Source organism: Vicia villosa, unplaced genomic scaffold (genome assembly GCF_029867415.1).
Source record: "Vicia villosa cultivar HV-30 ecotype Madison, WI unplaced genomic scaffold, Vvil1.0 ctg.000685F_1_1, whole genome shotgun sequence".
Classification (NCBI taxonomy): domain Eukaryota; kingdom Viridiplantae; phylum Streptophyta; class Magnoliopsida; order Fabales; family Fabaceae; genus Vicia; species Vicia villosa.
The window spans coordinates 291,881-315,942 of NW_026705307.1; the positions used below are offsets into that span (position 1 = coordinate 291,881).

The window sequence follows — 24,062 nt, forward strand, 5'->3', positions numbered from 1 at the left end:
AGTATTTGGGCTTAAAATGTTAACTTGACCCACATAAATATGCATGCAAACCGGACATACCCGACAGGCCATGCCTGTTTTTTATCTTTATTTTCTCTCAGCTTTATAATGACAATGGATCTCTTAGGGAGATGGCAAAAGCAGAAAAGTTAAGATGAAAAAGAAATATTAGAGTGTTCACTCCCCCTAATAGATATAGAGAGTATACTCTTTAAAATATACTTTGTTCCTTTGTCATAATAAGAAAAACAAGGAAAAATTGAAAAGCACCTAACCAACACATATATCTAGTGGTGGTAAAATAGCCCATTTTACCCGCTTTTTTGGAGTGGACGAAGACTTTAAGCCCGCTTTTTTTACAGACTTTTGTAAGGCGGACTTAATCAGAACAAACTTACTCGTTTGTCACTCCTACATATAACACATGGGTAGTTTTGAGAATTAGTCAGAATAAAACTTGTTGAACCTATAATTAACTAATTAATTAATTTAAGCATATAAATTTTTTATGGGTTCTTTATTAGTGGATGATCCACCTCTTGTGAGTTTTAGAGTGATTTCCTTTGAAATGAACAAAAAATTTATTTAAAACAGACGTGACATATTTTAGGACGAAAAAGAAAAACCATTAATATTTGTGTATAAACAATTTATCCACACTACACATGATTTTACAAAATATAAGTAAAAAAGTACATATAGTTTAAGGGAAATTCTACGGTGCATTCGCCCGTTTGACTTCAGTGGTGAAGTCACTGTCTGACCAATCAGAATTAAGCCCTAAGCCCTAATAGTGCCACAGTGGACTGAAGCATTAAATGACCTTATTGACACTTACTGTGGTAATTTTATAGTTTATATATTGCAACTTAGTCCCTAACATATTAATATTGTTTTTAAAATGTAATATTTTTATAAACAAAATCAATTAAATTAAAACAAATTAATCAACTCAACAAATTAATCAACTCAACAAATTAATCAACTCATCTCCATCTCCCTCACTTCATCATCGTGAACAGAAATTGAAAATAAAAATTCTTCATCCATCATCTCATCTTGGCATTTTTTCCCAACTACAAACTCAACGCAACAGTTATCGTCTCATCTTGGCATTTTTTCCAAACACTGCAAACTCAACACAACAGTAAGCGTCCCATTCACAGGTTCGTATTGAGCACGCTGCTGCAAATGTAAATGATAAAATGGTTGTTATATTTGTTTGAATAGTTAAGATTTACTGATTTCAAATTGGGAATTAGGGTTTAGGATTGGGAATTAGGGTTTATGATTGAATTTGTTTTATTTACATGGGATTTATATTTGATGATTACGAAATTTTAATTTTGGTGGGTACCTTTGAATCAGGTCGATTGATTTAATAACGTAATAAGGAATTGTGATTGATGCTTGAAATTGTTTTCTGTACATGGGTTTCCTATTTGATGATTTGGAAATTTCAATTATGTTAAGTATCTTTGATTTGAATAGGAAATTAGGTACTGTGATTTATGTTGATTTTTGGTGTGTTAACAAATGTGTTAATTCAGGTTTACCATGAAAAACACCGACCATTATGATTCGTACGACTATCGATGCCGTGACAGTGGTACATCTGATTCTGAATCCGACAATGGTCGGGATGACAGTAATTCGGTGTCCAGTGCGTACCAAGGTTCAAGTGATGGTGATGGCGATGGCGATGGTGATAGTCACGGTGAAAAATTTGTTGAATTTGATGCAGTTGTAGGTGATAGAACAGTGAAAATTAATGCCCTTACTGCTGATGAAATTCGTGCTATGGAATTCGGTACAGTTGATGAAGCTAATGTGTTTTATTTCAAGTATGCTAAATGTAAAGGGTTTGCCATTAGGAAAAGTGATGTTAGGACAAGATCGACTGAGGATGGACAAACAATTATAATGAGGCAGTTTGTATGCAATAAACACGGTCTAAGAGATACAAAACACTTAAGGAGGCTTGATAGAAAAAGAGAACACAGACCTACGACCCGCACTAATTGTCCCGCTAGGCTTCGTGTGCATTACAACCCCCAGAAGGATATTTATGTAGTGACATGTTTTGAAGAGGCTCACAACCATGAATTAACACCATCTAGGTTTGTCCACTTACACCCCATTTATCGTGAGATTACTGCAGCAGATAGAGCTCAAATTGACGGTCTACAGTCAAATGGAATTAGAACTTGTCATATAATGGGGTACATGGTTGCTCAGAAGGGTGGACACGATCGTGTTGGGTTTACAAAGAAGGATCTGTACAATTATTTTGATAGTAAAATGCGTGCTAATATTAAAGATGGTGACGTTGCCGCTGCTATAAATTATCTAACTGTGAAGTCATCTACTGATCCCATGTTATATGGTAAATATGCCGTAGACATGGATGGACGAATGAAGTCTCTTTTTTGGGCTGATGGAAGCAGTAGATCTGACTATTTTTGTTTTGGCGATGTGATTGCGTTCGACACGACTTACAAGAAGAACAAATACAACTACCCATTGGTTATATTTTCAGGGTGTAACCACCACTCTCAGACAGTTATTTTTGGTGCTGCGTTGGTGTCAGATGAAACGACAGAGACGTATAAGTGGTTGTTGGAGTGTTTTTTAGAGTGCATGGAAAATAGATACCCAGCAGCAGTTGTAACAGACGGAGATGGGGCGATGAGGGAATCTATAAAACAGGTGTTTCCGGATGCGACACATCGTTTATGCGCTTGGCATTTGAACAAGAATGCGTCTGAGAATGTAAAGAACTCGGCATTTTTGAAAGATTTTCAAAAAGCCATGTACTCTAATTTTACAAAGGATCAATTTGAAGAGTTTTGGTCAAAAATAATTAAAGAAAACGGACTTGAAGGAAATCCTTGGGTTGCAAAAACGTACGAGAACAGGTCACTATGGGCAACTGCATATCTACGTGAGAAGTTTTTTGGACGTATAAGAACTACGTCTCAATGTGAAGCCGTCAATGCAGTCATCAAGAGTTATGTCAGGAAGAAAGGCTGCATTTTTGAATTTATGCACAATTTTGATCAGGCTATGAGATCTTATAGAAACAATGAACTGATTGCCGATTATAAATCAAAGTTTTCAGAACCTGTGATGACTACTCAACTGCGTGCCCTTGAGAGCCATGCTGCGAATGTTTATACTATGGAGATTTTCAAGGAAGTCAGAGATGAAATAGTGAAGGCTGGATCATTGATTGTTAAGGAAAAGTTAATTCGCAACGGATTTAAGACTTATCGATTTACAAAATATTGTTGTGATAACTATGACGTAGAGGTTGTGTATGATGGTGAAACACTTCAATGTGAGTGTAGGTTATGGGATTCTCATGGGATTCCATGTTCTCATATGTTTGGTGTCATGAAGGAAGAACATGTTAGTCTCATTCCCACCGGTTTGATTTTGTCGAGATGGACGAAGGATGCAAAAATTCAGTACTTGAACATGAATTGTAATGGTTCTGATGATTCTAAAATGATTGAGCTAGCTCGGTTTGGTGCATATTGTTCTGCATTTACTGCCTTTTGCAATGAAGCTTCAAAAAGGGAAGGTGTTTATGGGGAAATAATGGGTGACATTCTGAAGTTACACAAAAAGTATTGCAGTACGGACGATCCTATTTTGGCATCGAACTCAGTTGTAGGTGATCCAAATATTGTGAATAGCAAAGGTGCTCCAAAGAAAAGAAAGAATGACATAAAATCTATTAGGCGATGTTCTAAATGCAACAGTAGAACTCATAATGCAAGGAGTTGTTCGGTAATTTCGAAAGCTATATTCTGTTCGTTTGAGTCAATCTGTTGCTCTTTTGATAAACATAGTAGTTTCTGTTGTATAATTTGCAGGTTGCGGAAAACGCGCCATCTGAACAAAATGTTGGTATGACGTCGCGGCCAGTAACTGATTCATTCAGCCAGGTTGTGAAGGTATTATGTTTTTTTTTAATACAAGCTCTGATATGCTGTATTAATTATAACGTGTTATTATTTGTATCACAAGAATAATTTGTTTGTTAAAACAGAACAAGAATGGAAAAAGAGGTCGCATTGGTGGAAGTAGTGTGCAAAATAAATGTACAGAACCACCGAACTCTCGTGGCGCGAATGTGACAGCGACTTCTCGTGCGGAAGTTGGAAGCACAAGCATACCCATGCCTGCAATGTATGGATTGCAACCCGTGTTGCCAGCGGTACAACCGATGTTGCATCCAATGCATGTACAACCGTTAATCCCACTATATCCAACGACAATTGCGGAAAATTCGGGTTCGTGTTTCGGTAGGCCACAACGACTGATGAACAATGGTGGTACTTGAACGAGCAAATAAGTAGCTGTAATTTGACCAGGCATGACTTTGGAGGTGATTTTTAGTGGTATGACAAGGTTTAGGTTAGAATACATGCATCTATATAGGTTTTTTGTGTCATAGCATATAGTTTGTAAGTTCAGTGGAGTCAAATCAACACTGATACAGTTTATATGTTCTACTGTCAGTCACCTAATTCTATGAGTGCAGTAGTGGTTATATTACCATCATGCATTAATATTTTTTTTCACCTAAAGTTAATGCCATTGAATGAGGTTTAGGTTAGGTGTAACTATACCTATATAATTTTTCCAATATATATAGTAGTAGTACCACCAAGAGAGGAAAAAATAACATAAGGAAAAAAATCTTGTTATAAAAGTGAATTGTTAAGTGTTCTTGCTCTTGAGAAATGTCCAGTGGTGAATCCCACTCAGTGACTTCAAGTGATACGTAATTATGTTTATCATTTGCTTACATATTTGCGTTTACGTATAATTTCATTGTTTGCTTTGTAATTTTAATAGTTGCATGTTTATCTTTTTGAAGGATGGATGAACAATGGGCTGAGTATTTAGGTAATTACGTTTACGATGAGGTTGAACAGAATGTCGATCTCAGTGACATTGAAAGTGATAAAGGTGAAGAAGAGATGGATGAAAATTTCGGTGATCCCGTGGTTGAAGAAAATGGCATTTCATTCAATTATCGTGTCACTGCTGCTTGTGTAAGAGGAAAGAATGTTTTCGTAAGTAATCTGGACCGGTTATTTTAATCGACATGTTGGTATGTTAGATATGCATGTATTGATAATGATTTTGTGCTATGAAACATATATAAAATGCAGCACTTTCCATCTAATGTTGCTGCCAATTGGTTATTGCCGTTGCAAACTGAGATAGACATTGTCGATGTTCATACCGATGCTGTTTACCCATGTGTGTTGAAGACTGGTAGGAGGCCAGGGGAGAGATATCTTTGCTTAGGTTGGTATGAGTATGTTAAAGCAACTCGTCTGAGGGCTGGTGATGTTCTTGAGTGCACTGTGGCAGATCCTCCTACAAGAATGTTTGTTCGTTTTATGATGTAATACGAATAATTTTAGGCGTATAATTAAACTTGGTTGAAGATGGAAAGTAATTTTCTTTGATGTTTTGTTAAGTAGTTGGTATGTAGTTTGTTTTGATGTTGTCTGTTTTGGTGTTGAAATGAATCAAATGTTGAGTTTCATTATGTACGTTTGCAGTGTAATGAAGTATTGTATCTCTTGTGTATAATATTAAATTAAATCTTAGCATTTTGCATCATTCAGTTAGCAGTTTACTCACTACAAATATTTCAGATGAGAAGTTTCTTTTTTCTATAAATGAATAATTTGTTTTCTGATAAATCAAGGCATTAGTAACAAAAGCATAAACAACAACAACAACCATAAATTAGGTCATTAGGAACAGAAACGTGAACAACAACAACCATAAATTAGGTCATTAGTAACAGAAACCTTAATCCGGAAAATACTTTGCATATTCATGCTTTTTCATTTTTGCACCCCCTGAATTTTGAGCATTGCATGGGTTTTTGCATGGATCCTTACTCCGTACAAATACTTTTTGATATAAAAAGTATATAAATCATGCAGATAAACAACAGAATGTGCTATGATTAATACAACCACAAAAAGGGCCCAATCTTAATAAACTGGGGTCAACCATAAAATTTCCCAGCAATAACAATCACTTACATTAAAACTTAACAAACACATACAAAATACCCAATATACTTCACTTCACATCACAACTAACATTGTATCTGGAACATTATAAATAAAACTTAATAAACTTCCATAATTGTTTACAATATAAAATTATAATATTACAAATAGTAACTTTCAAAAAAACCATTGCAACTATGATCCTCCTCGGTGCCCCTATGGGGTTGCAGCCCTACGCTCAACATATACCAATATTTCCTCCACCGGTGGGTATCGGATGACAAAATGGAGTTTGTCACCGACCTTCAAATCAGCTTTCCTTACGTAATCAAACCACGCCCCACACAGATATGTCTCCTTCTTCTCTTCCCTCTTCTTTATCTCACAGTAGTATGGTTCACCCTTATCACAGTCAAGTAAAACAATGTTTGAAATTTGGCGGAGAAGGCAACTATCAATCACATTTGCTGGAAATTGCTGCAAAGGTTTTCACAGAATGTCAGATTCTTTAAAATAAACAACTGACTTCTGCTGTTATAGGAAATCAAATAAAAACAAGACATACCATCACATTCTTGCGCATCTTCTTTGCATCAAACACTTCTCTAACCCAATACTCTTCATCCTGATTCACAATGATCGTAGTGTACACCCTGTACCAAAGCCAAAACATCATATAAAGCCTGTTTAGAAACTTCCAACTCAACATCGAAGCAACTTATTTCAATATAATATACGTTCAAAATAGATTTACCTATTGCTGTCGGATGATATACTTGTGAATTCATAGTCGACGCTTTGAGCATCGGGGGCTTCCGAAGAACCTATTGCCTTACCCTTTAGTTTCCCGTTACCTCCGGCATCAACTTCGCGATGACCTCCTCTCTTGCGTTTGCCTTCCATGCCCTCATCGATCACCACACCTTGGGTCGGACGAATTAACCTATCTTCGCTCTGCCAAAGTTTATTCTTTCCTTTCTCCACGGAGAGCTTGTCGTTGATCGTAGAACTGGTAACCTCTTGCACACAACGTTGTCCGGAAACCCCCTCGCCAGCTACACCCTTTCCCTTCGCTTTTCCCGACACCTTACTATGTTTATTACTCCTACACATGGTCCAATCAAGTAAAGAAACGTTAGTATCATACTTGCTCCCTAATCATACAGGTTTTTATGGTAAAATACATGTTCATATTCATAAAACACACTTCAGAGTTACCTCCTGGATGCAGCATTTTGGAGAGAGGCTCTGTAAACAGATGCATGGTAGCTTTTTCTTGAATCGACACCAGTACTGACTGGAGCACTTTGAATGAGCTCCTTGGCAGGTTCCTTTAGTGGATCAAGTCTGTATTTTGCTCGAAGATTACACACTTCCACCTCGACGGAGAGCCTGTCGTTGATCGTAGAACTGGTAACCTCTTGCACACAGCGTTGTCGGGAAACCCCCTCGCCAGCTACACCCTTTCCCTTCACTATTCCCGACACCTTACTATGTTTATTACTCCTACAAATGGTCCAATAAGTAAAGAAACGTTATTATCTTACTTGCTCTATAATCATACAGGTTTTTATGGTAAAATACATGTTCATATTCATAAAACACACTTCAGAGTTACCTCCTGGATGCAGCATTTTGGAGAGAGGCTCTGTAAACAGATGCATGGTAACTTTTTCTTGCATCAACACCAGTATTGACTGGAGCACTTTGAATGAGCTCCTTGGCAGGTTCCTTTGGTGGATCAAGTCCGTATTTTGCTCGAAGATTACACACTTCTACCAACTGTTTACAAAATTCTTCGTAGCTATACATTTTCCTGATGTTTTTTTTCTGGAGCAATCGTTTTTTCAGATACAACTTATGACATAGGTACAGCTGTTGAAGTTTCTTTTCATCAAAGTGTTGAAGATTGAGTTTCTCAGCTCTGCAACATTATAACATGCAACAAAATTGTTTATAAAATCCTGAAGATTGTATCAAAAACCCTAAAGTATGTAAAATCTATGATATTTAAATCAACAAATTTGCGTGGTATTCAATGGCATAAACAAACACAAATTACATAAACCGTAAATGTGTACCAAAAACCCTAAAATTTGTAAAATCTATAACATTTAAATCAACAAAATTGCGCTACATTGTATGGCATAAACAAAACACATGTTACATGAATCCTAAAACCCTTTCGATTTGGATATCAGGAAAGCAGAGATGAGTTAAAAACGAAGAGAACAGATACTAACCTATTTGAAGAAGACATGATGTCGTCTGAAATCCAGTGTTGTTGTTGGAGTGGATGTTGCGCAAAGAACAACAGTTAAACGGTGAGAGAGAATGCAAAAGAAAGAAAGTGGAAGAACCGAACAGTTTGCATGCAATGTTACCTTTACCAACTAATGATATACCAAATCTTTGGTCAGATGAAAAGTTGCAATGTTACGATTTACCAAGTAATGATATATCGAATCCTTTGTCATAGGCGTGATATGTTTTTTCAATATATTAAATACTTAAAATTAATCAAGATTATCATTTTCTTATTAAAAACAAACACAGGTATTCATTTTTCATTATCAGTTTTCTTTTCTTAAAAAATAATTAAATAAGTTAGAACATTGGTAACTTAAACATAAACCTAGAAATTAAAAACCATAGATTAGGTTGTTGTTCCAGAAATTACATTAGATAAATTAATCAGACATTTTAAAATATGCCATGACAATAAAAATCCAAGAAAATAAAAACAAAGTCTTAAAAATCTTGGACATTTTCCCTTCATTTTGCAGTTTCATCTCCATCTGCTCTCCTGTCTTGTCTCGAAGTTCTTTAACAATGCAATGCAAATCCTTCAAAAGCTCTGAGCAGCTGCAACATATTGACCCACTGTGTGTTGTTGCGTCGTGCGAATCCAGAATTACATTTCTTGCATCCATAGTTATTTTCCGATTATATGGAGGTCGACCATCAAGTTCATCATCCCAAATGAACAAACTACAACATCGCCATGCCTAAAAAACATCATAATTAACCATATTCACTATTAAATTAACCAAGTCCATTTTATAATACAGATTATAAAAAACGAAATCGTGTAGCATATTTTCCAATCAAACTCACCTCCACATTTGCACATTTCCAATATCTCCTTTTAGGGTTATTTCTTGAGTTGGATATAAACAACTTCATTGGTTTATTGCAACCACATTCAGGGATTTGGGACGCTTCGGAGTTTGCAACAGATGAAGATGACATGGTTTAATGGAAAAGGGATTTGGGATGAGATGGTTTCAAAACGTAACATTCTCGAACTCCATTTAAAGTGGCCAACATTAAAGTGGTATAATAGGGTCCAGCGATGGGTGTTGAGGGAGTATATAATCAGCCGTCCGAATTAAATCACCGGTTGATATCTATTAGAGACAAAATGATCACAACCGTGCATGAGATCTATATTTTACCCAAATTGATCACAGCCACCCACTTTATATTGATAGAATTGGACCACATAAATAAATCCAATCTATTGAGAAGTTTTTAAGTACAGTGGATTTGATGCTTTAGGCTGTTTTTAAGTATTATATTTTGTTACAATGCATAACATTACTAAGTATTGTTTTTTAATACTTAGTATATCTTGATAATTTATAGAATTTTTTTAACAAAAAAAATTCACCTAAAAAATTAATTACTGAATAACCATAACCATAATAATAATATTTTGACCTATAATAATAATCATAATAATCATAATAATAGTAGTAATAATAATAATAATAATAATAAACTATATATATATTAGTAATAATAATATTAGTAGTAATAATAATAATAAACTATGTTAACCATGTCAGGGAATCAACAGATGAACGGATGATGGTCAACTGTGTGTTAACCATGTTACAGATGAACTGGCGATGGTCAACTGTGTGTTAACCGTGTCACAGATGAACGGATGATGGTCAATTGTGTGTTAACAATGTTACAGATGAACTGGTGATGGTCAACTAGGTGTTAACCATGTCAGGGATTCAACTGATGATGGTCAACTGTGTGTTAACCATGTTACAAATGAACGGATGATGGTCAACTGTGTGTTGACCATGTTAAAGATGAACTGGTGATGGTCAACTGGGTGTTAACCATGTCAGGGATTCAACTGATGATGGTCAACTGTGTGTTAACCATGTTATAGATGAACTGGTGATGGTCAACTGTGTGTTAACCATGTTACAGATGAACTGGATGATGGTCAACTGTGTGTTAACCATGTTACAGATGAACTGGATGATGGTCAACTGTGTGTTAACCATGTTACAGATGAACTGGTGATGGTCAACTGTGTGTTAACCATGTTACAGATGAACTGGATGATGGTCAACTGGGTGTTTACCATGTTACAGATGAACTGGTGATGGTCAACTGTGTGTTAACCATGTTACAGATGAACTGGATGATGGTCAACTGTGTGTTAACCATGTTACAGATGAACTGGATGATGGTCAACTGTGTGTTAACCATGTTACAGATGAACTGGATGATGGTCAACTGTGTGTTAACCATGTTACAGATGAACTGGATGATGGTCAACTGTGTGTTAACCATGTTACAGATGAACTGGATGATGGTCAACTGTGTGTTAACCATGTTACAGATGAACTGGTGATGGTCAACTGTGTGTTAACCATGTTACAGATGAACTGGATGATGGTCAACTGGGTGTTTACCATGTTACAGATGAACTGGTGATGGTCAACTGTGTGTTAACCATGTTACAGATGAACTGGATGATGGTCAACTGTGTGTTAACCATGTTACAGATGAACTGGATGATGGTCAACTGTGTGTTAACCATGTTACAGATGAACTGGTGATGGTCAACTGTGTGTTAACCATGTTACAGATGAATTGGTGATGGTCAACTGTGTGTTAACCATGTTACAGATGAACTGGATGATGGTCAACTGTGTGTTAACCATGTTACAGATGAACTGGATGATGGTCAACTGTGTGTTAACCATGTTACAGATGAACTGGTGACGGTCAACTGGGTGTTAACCATGTTACAGATGAACTGGATGATGGTCAACTGGGTGTTAACCATGTTACAGATGAACTGGATGATGGTCAACTGGGTGTTTACCATGTTACAGATGAACTGGATGATGGTCAACTGTGTGTTAACCATGTTACAGATGAACTGGATGATGGTCAACTGTGTGTTAACCATGTTACAGATGAACTGGTGATGGTCAACTGGGTGTTAACCATGTTACAGATGAACTGGATGATGGTCAACTGTGTGTTTACCATGTTACAGATGAACTGGATGATGGTCAACTGTGTGTTAACCGTGTTACAGATGAACTGGTGATGGTCAACTGGGTGTTAACCGTGTTACAGATGAACTGGATGATGGTCAACTGTGTGTTAACCATGTTACAGATGAACTGGATGATGGTCAACTGTGTGTTAACCATGTTACAGATGAACTGGTGATGGTCAACTGTGTGTTAACCATGTTACAGATGAACTGGATGATGGTCAACTGTGTGTTAACCATGTTACAGATGAACTGGATGATGGTCAACTGGGTGTTAACCATGTTACAGATGAACTGGTGATGGTCAACTGTGTGTTAACCATGTTACAGATGAACTGGATGATGGTCAACTGGGTGTTTACCCTGTTACAGATGAACTGGTGATGGTCAACTGTGTGTTAACCATGTTACAGATGAACTGGATGATGGTCAACTGTGTGTTAACCATGTTACAGATGAATTGGTGATGGTCAACTGGGTGTTAACCGTGTTACAGATGAATTGGTGACGGTCAACTGTGTGTTTACCATGTTACAGATGAACTGGTGATGGTCAACTGTGTGTTAACCATGTTACAGATGAATTGGTGATGGTCAACTGGGTGTTAACCGTGTTACAGATGAATTGGTGACGGTCAACTGTGTGTTTACCATGTTACAGATGAACTGGTGATGGTCAACTGTGTGTTAACCATGTTACAGATGAACTGGATGATGGTCAACTGTGTGTTAACCATGTTACAGATGAACTGGATGATGGTCAACTGTGTGTTAACCATGTTACAGATGAACTGGATGACGGTCAACTGTGTGTTTACCATGTTACAGATGAACTGGTGATGGTCAACTGTGTGTTAACCATGTTACAGATGAACTGGATGATGGTCAACTGGGTGTTTACCATGTTACAGATGAACTGGATGAGGGTCAACTGTGTGTTAACCATGTTACAGATGAACTGGATGATGGTCAACTGTGTGTTAACCATGTTACAGATGAACTGGTGATGGTCAACTGGGTGTTAACCATGTTACAGATGAACTGGATGATGGTCAACTGTGTGTTTACCATGTTACAGATGAACTGGATGATGGTCAACTGTGTGTTAACCGTGTTACAGATGAACTGCTGATGGTCAACTGGGTGTTAACCGTGTTACAGATGAACTGGATGATGGTCAACTGTGTGTTAACCATGTTACAGATGAAGTGGATGATGGTCAACTGTGTGTTAACCATGTTACAGATGAACTGGTGATGGTCAACTGTGTGTTAACCATGTTACAGATGAACTGGATGATGGTCAACTGTGTGTTAACCATGTTACAGATGAACTGGATGATGGTCAACTGTGTGTTAACCATGTTACAGATGAACTGGTGATGGTCAACTGTGTGTTAACCATGTTACAGATGAACTGGATGATGGTCAACTGGGTGTTTACCATGTTACAGATGAACTGGTGATGGTCAACTGTGTGTTAACCATGTTACAGATGAACTGGATGATGGTCAACTGTGTGTTAACCATGTTACAGATGAATTGGTGATGGTCAACTGGGTGTTAACCGTGTTACAGATGAATTGGTGACGGTCAACTGTGTGTTTACCATGTTACAGATGAACTGGTGATGGTCAACTGTGTGTTAACCATGTTACAGATGAACTGGATGATGGTCAACTGTGTGTTAACCATGTTACAGATGAACTGGATGATGGTCAACTGTGTGTTAACCATGTTACAGATGAACTGGATGATGGTCAACTGTGTGTTAACCATGTTACAGATGAACTGGATGATGGTCAACTGTGTGTTAACCATGTTACAGATGAACTGGTGATGGTCAACTGTGTGTTAACCATGTTACAGATGAACTGGATGATGGTCAACTGGGTGTTTACCATGTTACAGATGAACTGGTGACGGTCAACTGTGTGTTTACCATGTTACAGATGAACTGGATGATGGTCAACTGTGTGTTAACCATGTTACAGATGAACTGGATGATGGTCAACTGTGTGTTAACCATGTTACAGATGAACTGGATGATGGTCAACTGTGTGTTAACCATGTTACAGATGAATTGGTGATGGTCAACTGTGTGTTGACCATGTTACAGATGAATTGGTGATGGTCAACTGGGTGTTTACCATGTCAGGGATTCAACTGATGATGGTCAACTGTGTGTTAACCATGTTACAGATGAACTGGATGATGGTCAACTGTGTGTTAACCATGTTACAGATGAACTGGATGATGGTCAACTGTGTGTTAACCATGTTACAGATGAACTGGATGATGGTCAACTGTGTGTTAACCATGTCAGGGATTCAACTGATGATGGTCAACTGTGTGTTAACCATGTCAGGGATTCAACTGGTGATGGTCAACTGGGTGTTAACCGTGTCACAGATGAACGGATGATGGTCAACTGTGTGTTAACAATGTTACAGATGAACTGGTGATGGTCAACTGGGTGTTAACCATGTCAGGGATTCAACTGATGATGGTCAACTGTGTGTTAACCATGTTACAGATGAACTGGATGATGGTCAACTGTGTGTTAACCATGTTACAGATGAACTGGATGATGGTCAACTGTGTGTTAACCATGTCAGGGATTCAACTGATGATGGTCAACTGTGTGTTAACCATGTCAGGGATTCAACTGGTGATGGTCAACTGGGTGTTAACCGTGTCACAGATGAACGGATGATGGTCAATTGTGTGTTAACAATGTTACAGATGAACTGGTGATGGTCAACTGGGTGTTAACCATGTCAGGGATTCAACTGATGATGGTCAACTGTGTGTTAACCATGTTACAGATGAACTGGATGATGGTCAACTGTGTGTTAACCATGTTACAGATGAACTGGATGATGGTCAACTGTGTGTTAACCATGTTACAGATGAACTGGATGATGGTCAACTGTGTGTTAACCATGTCAGGGATTCAACTGATGATGGTCAACTGTGTGTTAACCATGTCAGGGATTCAACTGGTGATGGTCAACTGGGTGTTTACCATGTCAGGGATTCAACTGATGATGGTCAACTGTGTGTTAACCATGTTACAGATGAACTGGATGATGGTCAACTGTGTGTTAACCATGTTACAGATGAACTGGATGATGGTCAACTGTGTGTTAACCATGTTACAGATGAACTGGATGATGGTCAACTGTGTGTTAACCATGTCAGGGATTCAACTGATGATGGTCAACTGTGTGTTAACCATGTCAGGGATTCAACTGGTGATGGTCAACTGGGTGTTAACCGTGTCACAGATGAACGGATGATGGTCAATTGTGTGTTAACAATGTTACAGATGAACTGGTGATGGTCAACTGGGTGTTAACCATGTCAGGGATTCAACTGATGATTGTCAACTGTGTGTTAACCATGTTACAGATGAACTGGATGATGGTCAACTGTGTGTTAACCATGTTACAGATGAACTGGATGATGGTCAACTGTGTGTTAACCATGTTACAGATGAACTGGATGATGGTCAACTGTGTGTTAACCATGTCAGGGATTCAACTGGTGATGGTCAACTGGGTGTTTACCATGTCAGGGATTCAACTGATGATGGTCAACTGTGTGTTAACCATGTTACAGATGAACTGGATGATGGTCAACTGTGTGTTAACCATGTTACAGATGAACTGGATGATGGTCAACTGTGTGTTAACCATGTTACAGATGAACTGGATGATGGTCAACTGTGTGTTAACCATGTCAGGGATTCAACTGATGATGGTCAACTGTGTGTTAACCATGTCAGGGATTCAACTGGTGATGGTCAACTGGGTGTTAACCGTGTCACAGATGAATGGATGATGGTCAATTGTGTGTTAACAATGTTACAGATGAACTGGTGATGGTCAACTGGGTGTTAACCATGTCAGGGATTCAACTGATGATGGTCAACTGTGTGTTAACCATGTTACAGATGAACGGATGATGGTCAACTGTGTGTTGACCATGTTACAGATGAACTGGTGATGGTCAACTGGGTGTTAACCATGTCAGGGATTCAACTGATGATGGTCAACTGTGTGTTAACCATGTTACAGATGAACTGGATGATGGTCAACTGTGTGTTAACCATGTTACAGATGAACTGGATGATGGTCAACTGTGTGTTAACCATGTTACAGATGAACTGGATGATGGTCAACTGTGTGTTAACCATGTCAGGGATTCAACTGATGATGGTCAACTGTGTGTTAACCATGTCAGGGATTCAACTGGTGATGGTCAACTGGGTGTTGACCATGTTACAGATGAACGGGTGATGGTCAACTGTGTGTTAACCGTGTTACAGATGAATTGGTGACGGTCAACTGTGTGTTGACCATGTTAAAGATGAACTGGTGATGGTCAACTGGGTGTTAACCATGTCAGGGATTCAACTGATGATGGTCAACTGTGTGTTAACCATGTTATAGATGAACTGGTGATGGTCAACTGTGTGTTAACCATGTTACAGATGAACTGGATGATGGTCAACTGTGTGTTAACCATGTTACAGATGAATTGGTGATGGTCAACTGGGTGTTAACCGTGTTACAGATGAATTGGTGACGGTCAACTGTGTGTTTACCATGTTACAGATGAACTGGTGATGGTCAACTGTGTGTTAACCATGTTACAGATGAACTGGATGATGGTCAACTGTGTGTTAACCATGTTACAGATGAACTGGATGATGGTCAACTGTGTGTTAACCATGTTACAGATGAACTGGATGATGGTCAACTGTGTGTTAACCATGTTACAGATGAACTGGATGATGGTCAACTGTGTGTTAACCATGTTACAGATGAACTGGTGATGGTCAACTGTGTGTTAACCATGTTACAGATGAACTGGATGATGGTCAACTGGGTGTTTACCATGTTACAGATGAACTGGTGACGGTCAACTGTGTGTTTACCATGTTACAGATGAACTGGATGATGGTCAACTGTGTGTTAACCATGTTACAGATGAACTGGATGATGGTCAACTGTGTGTTAACCATGTTACAGATGAACTGGATGATGGTCAACTGTGTGTTAACCATGTTACAGATGAATTGGTGATGGTCAATTGTGTGTTGACCATGTTACAGATGAATTGGTGATGGTCAACTGGGTGTTTACCATGTCAGGGATTCAACTGATGATGGTCAACTGTGTGTTAACCATGTTACAGATGAACTGGATGATGGTCAACTGTGTGTTAACCATGTTACAGATGAACTGGATGATGGTCAACTGTGTGTTAACCATGTTACAGATGAACTGGATGATGGTCAACTGTGTGTTAACCATGTCAGGGATTCAACTGATGATGGTCAACTGTGTGTTAACCATGTCAGGGATTCAACTGGTGATGGTCAACTGGGTGTTAACCGTGTCACAGATGAACGGATGATGGTCAACTGTGTGTTAACAATGTTACAGATGAACTGGTGATGGTCAACTGGGTGTTAACCATGTCAGGGATTCAACTGATGATGGTCAACTGTGTGTTAACCATGTTACAGATGAACTGGATGATGGTCAACTGTGTGTTAACCATGTTACAGATGAACTGGATGATGGTCAACTGTGTGTTAACCATGTCAGGGATTCAACTGATGATGGTCAACTGTGTGTTAACCATGTCAGGGATTCAACTGGTGATGGTCAACTGGGTGTTAACCGTGTCACAGATGAACGGATGATGGTCAATTGTGTGTTAACAATGTTACAGATGAACTGGTGATGGTCAACTGGGTGTTAACCATGTCAGGGATTCAACTGATGATGGTCAACTGTGTGTTAACCATGTTACAGATGAACTGGATGATGGTCAACTGTGTGTTAACCATGTTACAGATGAACTGGATGATGGTCAACTGTGTGTTAACCATGTTACAGATGAACTGGATGATGGTCAACTGTGTGTTAACCATGTCAGGGATTCAACTGATGATGGTCAACTGTGTGTTAACCATGTCAGGGATTCAACTGGTGATGGTCAACTGGGTGTTTACCATGTCAGGGATTCAACTGATGATGGTCAACTGTGTGTTAACCATGTTACAGATGAACTGGATGATGGTCAACTGTGTGTTAACCATGTTACAGATGAACTGGATGATGGTCAACTGTGTGTTAACCATGTTACAGATGAACTGGATGATGGTCAACTGTGTGTTAACCATGTCAGGGATTCAACTGATGATGGTCAACTGTGTGTTAACCATGTCAGGGATTCAACTGGTGATGGTCAACTGGGTGTTAACCGTGTCACAGATGAACGGATGATGGTCAATTGTGTGTTAACAATGTTACAGATGAACTGGTGATGGTCAACTGGGTGTTAACCATGTCAGGGATTCAACTGATGATTGTCAACTGTGTGTTAACCATGTTACAGATGAACTGGATGATGGTCAACTGTGTGTTAACCATGTTACAGATGAACTGGATGATGGTCAACTGTGTGTTAACCATGTTACAGATGAACTGGATGATGGTCAACTGTGTGTTAACCATGTCAGGGATTCAACTGGTGATGGTCAACTGGGTGTTTACCATGTCAGGGATTCAACTGATGATGGTCAACTGTGTGTTAACCATGTTACAGATGAACTGGATGATGGTCAACTGTGTGTTAACCATGTTACAGATGAACTGGATGATGGTCAACTGTGTGTTAACCATGTTACAGATGAACTGGATGATGGTCAACTGTGTGTTAACCATGTCAGGGATTCAACTGATGATGGTCAACTGTGTGTTAACCATGTCAGGGATTCAACTGGTGATGGTCAACTGGGTGTTAACCGTGTCACAGATGAATGGATGATGGTCAATTGTGTGTTAACAATGTTACAGATGAACTGGTGATGGTCAACTGGGTGTTAACCATGTCAGGGATTCAACTGATGATGGTCAACTGTGTGTTAACCATGTTACAGATGAACGGATGATGGTCAACTGTGTGTTGACCATGTTACAGATGAACTGGTGATGGTCAACTGGGTGTTAACCATGTCAGGGATTCAACTGATGATGGTCAACTGTGTGTTAACCATGTTACAGATGAACTGGATGATGGTCAACTGTGTGTTAACCATGTTACAGATGAACTGGATGATGGTCAACTGTGTGTTAACCATGTTACAGATGAACTGGATGATGGTCAACTGTGTGTTAACCATGTCAGGGATTCAACTGATGATGGTCAACTGTGTGTTAACCATGTCAGGGATTCAACTGGTGATGGTCAACTGGGTGTTGACCATGTTACAGATGAACGGGTGATGGTCAACTGTGTGTTAACCGTGTTACAGATGAATTGGTGACGGTCAACTGTGTGTTGACCATGTTAAAGATGAACTGGTGATGGTCAACTGGGTGTTAACCATGTCAGGGATTCAACTGATGATGGTCAACTGTGTGTTAACCATGTTATAGATGAACTGGTGATGGTCAACTGTGTGTTAACCATGTTACAGATGAACTGGTGATGGTCAACTGTGTGTTAACCATGTCAGGGATTCAACTGATGATGGTCAACTGTGTGTTAGCAATGTTACAGATGAACGGATGATGGTCAACTGGGTGTTGACCATGTTACAGATGAACGGATGATGGTCAAGTGTGTGTTAACCATGTTACAGATGAACTGGTGATGGTCAACTGGGTGTTAACCATGTCAGGGATTCAACTGATGATGGTCAACTGCATGGTTAACATGTTACAGATGAACTGGTGATGTTAAAAAATTAATAAAATAATAATTTAGAAAATAAATCCACTTTGCCATTAATGAAAAACTATTTTTCCCTGTTTGTTTGTTTTGGAACATCAAAACCATGAAAATTAAAAAAACAAAAATAGAGGTTAATATGTTTGCATAAAAAGTAAGGGTGAAATTAGGGTTTATTTCCATCTTCAATCGATACTGCTACTGCCGACGGCATTGTGCGAGATTCACGGACACACACGACCATGGCTGAATGGGGAAGGTTTGTTCCAAAAATTTGTTTAATTCCTTGATCTTAAACTGTTCTTCTTCTTCTCCAATATCGGGTTTTCATGTAATGTGTTTGTATTGAAGTGGTTGTTTATTAAAATGCAGGCTGAAAGAAGGAAGCTGCGATGATGATGATTCCCAGGAAAGGAAAATACCTGGGAAACGCACAAGGAGCTTTATTTTGAAGCAAATGTTGGAGGAGATCGCCAGGAACAAGAAAGAAAGCAAAGTTAAAGGTAAAGACGATCAAGGAGAGATGCCATCATCTGCATCCCAAAGGTACTTAACTTGTGATTTTTAATAACATGAAAACCAATTTCTCCTTGCCATTTCTTGTTGAGTAGGATGCAGGTATGTTGTGACCATTAAGTGTTTTATTTGACCCTGATATGATGAACTCACTACCAGGAAACATAGTCTGCATGAGGATACTTCCAACATTAGTAAGGAAAAAGGCACCATGGAGAAAGGAAAAAGGAAATGTGAGGTAAGTGGTGAGGTAGAGAAAGGGAATCTTAAAAGAGAAGGATGTGCTGAAGGTGGTGTTGGTTGCAGCCACACACATAAGGGTAAGAACATGGAGTCTTCGGACCTCCACGACATTCAAAGAGACGAGCATGAATACACAACTATATCATCGGATAGCGAGAGGTAAATCATATGTGTACTATAATTGTGTTGAAGTAACTGCATAAGCAATCGTTTGACCTTTTTAAACATTGTGTTCGTATGAAGCGCCAACACGCCATTCAGAAGGTGTGTCGCCGCGTCGGACATGGATACTCGCACGACACGCGTACGACACGTACATTGCATTGTTATATTAATATATAAAATATGTTCTTGCCGTGTCCGTGTCCTATGTTTTCTGTATTAGCGGAGTCCTCGTGTCCGATGATATGTCCCGTGTCGGAGTCCGGGATTCATGTTAATTGTGATTTTGTTTCAGTGTCAGGGTGTATAGCCCTATAATTGTGGATCAGGACGAAGAGATGTGGACGCGAGAAGTAGTTGATGTGAAGAGGACGCGGAGTAATGTTATGGTAGGAAATGAAAAAATTTGATCTGTTATATTATTGCAATTGTGTTTGAATTGTATTGAAGCTGATAATGATTTCTACTTAATTTGCAGCAACTTCCAGCCAACGTCATCGACAGCTGCCAGATGCGAAACTTATCAAATATTGAGCTCTATGACTGTGACAACAATGAACCCTATGACTGTGAGATTAAGAAGAATTCGACGAAGAAGGAGTGTTATTTGTGTGGGGCTTGGTTTGCCTATATAAGGCGTGCTGAAGTGCAGGTTGGTGACAAACTTCGCTTTGCCATCCGTTACCCACCTGTTGACCAAATTATGGTTTATGTTGAGCGTAGGGGTGATACCGCAGGAGGACATTGAAAGGATCCGTCGCGAATGAATTGCTGCAGAATACTCTGTTTTTTTTTTTTGTAAACTGTATGTTATGATGGGTGCAGATGAATTGCTGCAGAATACTCTGTTTTTTTTTTGTAAACTGTATGTTATGATGGGTACTGAAATACTTGTAAAACATAAGCACTCATATTGAATATTTCAGGTTTAAAAGAAAAATGACAATGTAGTTTATTTGTCTGTTTTATCTATTAATATATCTAAAATTTGCTTTATGTGTATAGTTAATTTTAATTTTTCATATTTCAAAAAATTAAAAAAATAAATAAAAAATAAATATATCTATTAATTTGAAGATATATGTACATTTTTTATTTTAATACAAGTTTTAATCTAAAAATATCATCTACTTGCTTACAATTTGTATTTTTTAAAAATACAAATAAAAAACTTGAAGGTTGAACTTTAGACAAACATCTACTTGTTTATATATTATAAGTGGAAGGCGTGTAAATAAATGAATACATTGTTTACCCTAGTGGCTCAGCTCTTGAACTTAGTCTCCCCACTTCTCCAAGGTCTGGGGTTCGATCCCCTCCGAATACTTATATTTTGGTCAATATTATGAAGCTTTTTATTTTCAACTTTTTCTTTTAACAATTTATTTACTTATACACAATTTTTATAAATAATTTAAATTTTAAAAATGCTAATTTTACATTGATAATTAATAAAAGTTTACTTTAATTATTGTTATAGAATTTAAGTTTAATTAAATTTATTAGTTATTTTATTTTATATTAATATTGATTTATATAATTTAAATTAATATTTTGATTTAGAATAAATTATTAATATATGAAATAAAATTGTGGGACCCAAAATGGATTCTTTAAAGTTGCACTGTTGGAGTAAAAATTGAATAAATTGCTTGAAGATGATGGAAAACAGTAACAGTTGCAAAACAACCAATATTAGCACTTCCTTGATGAAACGTTTCCCATAACACATTTACTTCTCCAACGTGATTATGTTATGCCAATAGCTGCTAAGGATGTTTCAGCTTCCAAGAGAACGTGTGTCATTAAAGTGGTTTCAACTTTCCAAATTGTCATTCATTCCAATGTACAATCATTAAGTGTAAGAACTATTATAAATATGATTTCACCATCTTTTATTTTTCACAATCGTCACACAAAGTTGGAGCAGAAGAAGAAGAAGAAGCAGCAAGTTGCGTACATTTGAAAGTAGCGGAAAAAGAAGCAATATGGACCAAACCCAACAAGCTGGAGAAAAACAGACCGATGAAGTTGTTCAAACTGAAGTTGTTCAAACTGAAGTTGTGAATCAGTTACATGCAGTCGAGGTGTCTGCACAAAGAAGAAGAAACAAGAGGAAGAGGAGGAGAAGAAGGAGACGAACAAGGAGAGTAATCAAGATGGAAATCTTCGGTTCTTCGGATGAAGACGAAGCACCATACGATTGGAGCAATTTCCTTTCAGCCAGGCGGCTTCGTTTTGGTGATTAGGGTTTAGGGCATTAGGAAAATATTGTTTTCATAGTTTGTAATTTCTGTTGTTTTGTTTTTTTTTTGATAATCAATGAATATCACAGAACATGCTCTTAAACATTTGAGTTACAGATTTCAGCCACCATATCCTCTGGCCTTCACCCCCCGTATTACATATATTCTATAGGTCTATGGAATCATAAAGTTCTGGAAATCAATTTATCAGAATACTTTATAAATCATTTCAATTAAAAATATGTTGTTAAATACAGCAATGCTAAATGATACGAAAATTTAATTAAAGAATTGCAGAAATAGTCACTGAAAGCGTTTTTAAAAGAAAAGACTAATTTAAACTTTTTTCAACTTTTATTGTGCACAATCATGATATTGAAATAAATGCTATTGGTTAGGCATGGTTTTTTAGGCACAATCATGATTACCTGCTTATCCCTATAAGTTAAGCATGCACTCTATTAAAAACTTACAACTTCACAACTACTGTGTGACTCTTGTTGTTCTTACAACTTCCCTATCAATGATTTTTATGTTTGTTTTGTCTTACGTTTTCTTTTATTGTTCTTCAGATATTTTTACTTAATCATTAAAAATCAACTAATGATCTTAACTTTTTTATAATGACAAAAGTAGGGAGAAAAATAATGATGATTTTGATTCATATCTAACTCTCTAAAAATATCACTGCTTACATTTTATAACATTATATGTTCAAAGAGATTTAAATTGAGTTTCAGGAACTCACTGACTCTACTGAATGAATTAAATCCTAAAAAAGATCAGATAAAGAAATTTGTTCTTCATTCTATTAAAAACGAAGTCTTGTTTATATATTATAAGTGGAAGGCGTGTATATAAATGAATACATTGTGTGCCCCAGTGGCTCAGCTCTTGCACTTAGTCTCCTCTCTTCTCCTCCAGGTCTGGGGTTCGATCCCCTCCCAGGCCTTTTGTTCATTTTATTTTTCACATACATACACTGGAAAATTGTTAGTTATTCTTGGCTGCATATAAAAAACGAAGCCTTGTTTATATATTATAAGTAGAAGGCGTGTAAATAAATGAATACATCGTTTGCCCCAGTGGCTCAGCTCTTGCACTTAGTCTTCTCTCTTCTCCTCCAGGTCTGGGGTTCAATCCCCTCCCAGGCCTTTTGTTCATTTTATTTTTCAAATACATACACATACATACACTGGAAAATTGTTAGTTATTATTGGCTGCTTATAAAAAACGAAGCCTTGTTTATATATTATAAGTAGAAGGCGTGTAAATAAATGAATAAATCGTTTGCCCCAGTGGCTCAGCTCTTGCACTTAGTCTCCTCTCTTCTCCTGCAGGTCTGGGGTTCGATTCCCTCCCAGGCCTTTTGTTCATTTTATTTTTCAAATACATACACATACATACACTGGAAAATTGTTACCTTTTGTTCATTTTATTTTTCACAACTTTATTTGTGAACCGAAACGTTTTTTTTTATCTTTTCTCCAAAACAGAAAAGGTTAAATAAATGCTATTGGTTGGGAAATATTCCTATTGGTGCCATTGGTTGGGCATGGTTTTTTAGGCACAATCATGATTAACAACATGTACAGGCTGCTTTGTAGTATCCCTATAAGTTAAGCATGCACTCCATTAACAACTTAAAACTTGCCAACTACTGTGTGTCTCTTGAACTATTATTCAAAACCATCAAACGCAATCTGACAAGATGACTCAAGGTTCTCCATTAACAATGGGCACCCCACGTAGAAGGAGTAGAAGGAATA

At 37.7% G+C, this 24,062-nt stretch overlaps 2 protein-coding genes across 2 annotated transcripts; both read left to right on the forward strand.

Annotated features, from left to right (window-relative positions):
- Positions 1-1,557: 1,557 nt before the first annotated feature.
- LOC131630490 (protein FAR1-RELATED SEQUENCE 5-like) lies at positions 1,558-4,095 on the forward strand. The gene is made up of 3 exons (XM_058901265.1): positions 1,558-3,795; positions 3,882-3,962; positions 4,036-4,095. The coding sequence occupies exons 1-3, from the start codon at positions 1,558-1,560 to the stop codon at positions 4,093-4,095; spliced, it is 2,379 nt and encodes a 792-aa protein (XP_058757248.1).
- An 894-nt stretch (positions 4,096-4,989) lies between these two features.
- Positions 4,990-5,592, forward strand: LOC131630509 (uncharacterized). The gene is made up of 2 exons (XM_058901290.1): positions 4,990-5,090; positions 5,190-5,592. The coding sequence occupies exons 1-2, from the start codon at positions 4,995-4,997 to the stop codon at positions 5,430-5,432; spliced, it is 339 nt and encodes a 112-aa protein (XP_058757273.1). The 5' UTR covers positions 4,990-4,994; the 3' UTR covers positions 5,433-5,592.
- The last annotated feature ends 18,470 nt before the right edge of the window (positions 5,593-24,062 follow it).

Coding starts and splice junctions, on each gene's coding strand:
- LOC131630490 (XM_058901265.1), top strand. CDS start 1,558: ATGAAAAACACCGACCATTATGATTCGTACGACTATCGATGCCGTGAC. Junction 3,796..3,881: donor ATAATGCAAGGAGTTGTTCG/GTAATTTCGAAA, acceptor TATAATTTGCAG/GTTGCGGAAAACGCGCCATC. Junction 3,963..4,035: donor CATTCAGCCAGGTTGTGAAG/GTATTATGTTTT, acceptor TTGTATCACAAG/AATAATTTGTTTGTTAAAAC.
- LOC131630509 (XM_058901290.1), top strand. CDS start 4,995: ATGGATGAAAATTTCGGTGATCCCGTGGTTGAAGAAAATGGCATTTCA. Junction 5,091..5,189: donor TAAGAGGAAAGAATGTTTTC/GTAAGTAATCTG, acceptor TATAAAATGCAG/CACTTTCCATCTAATGTTGC.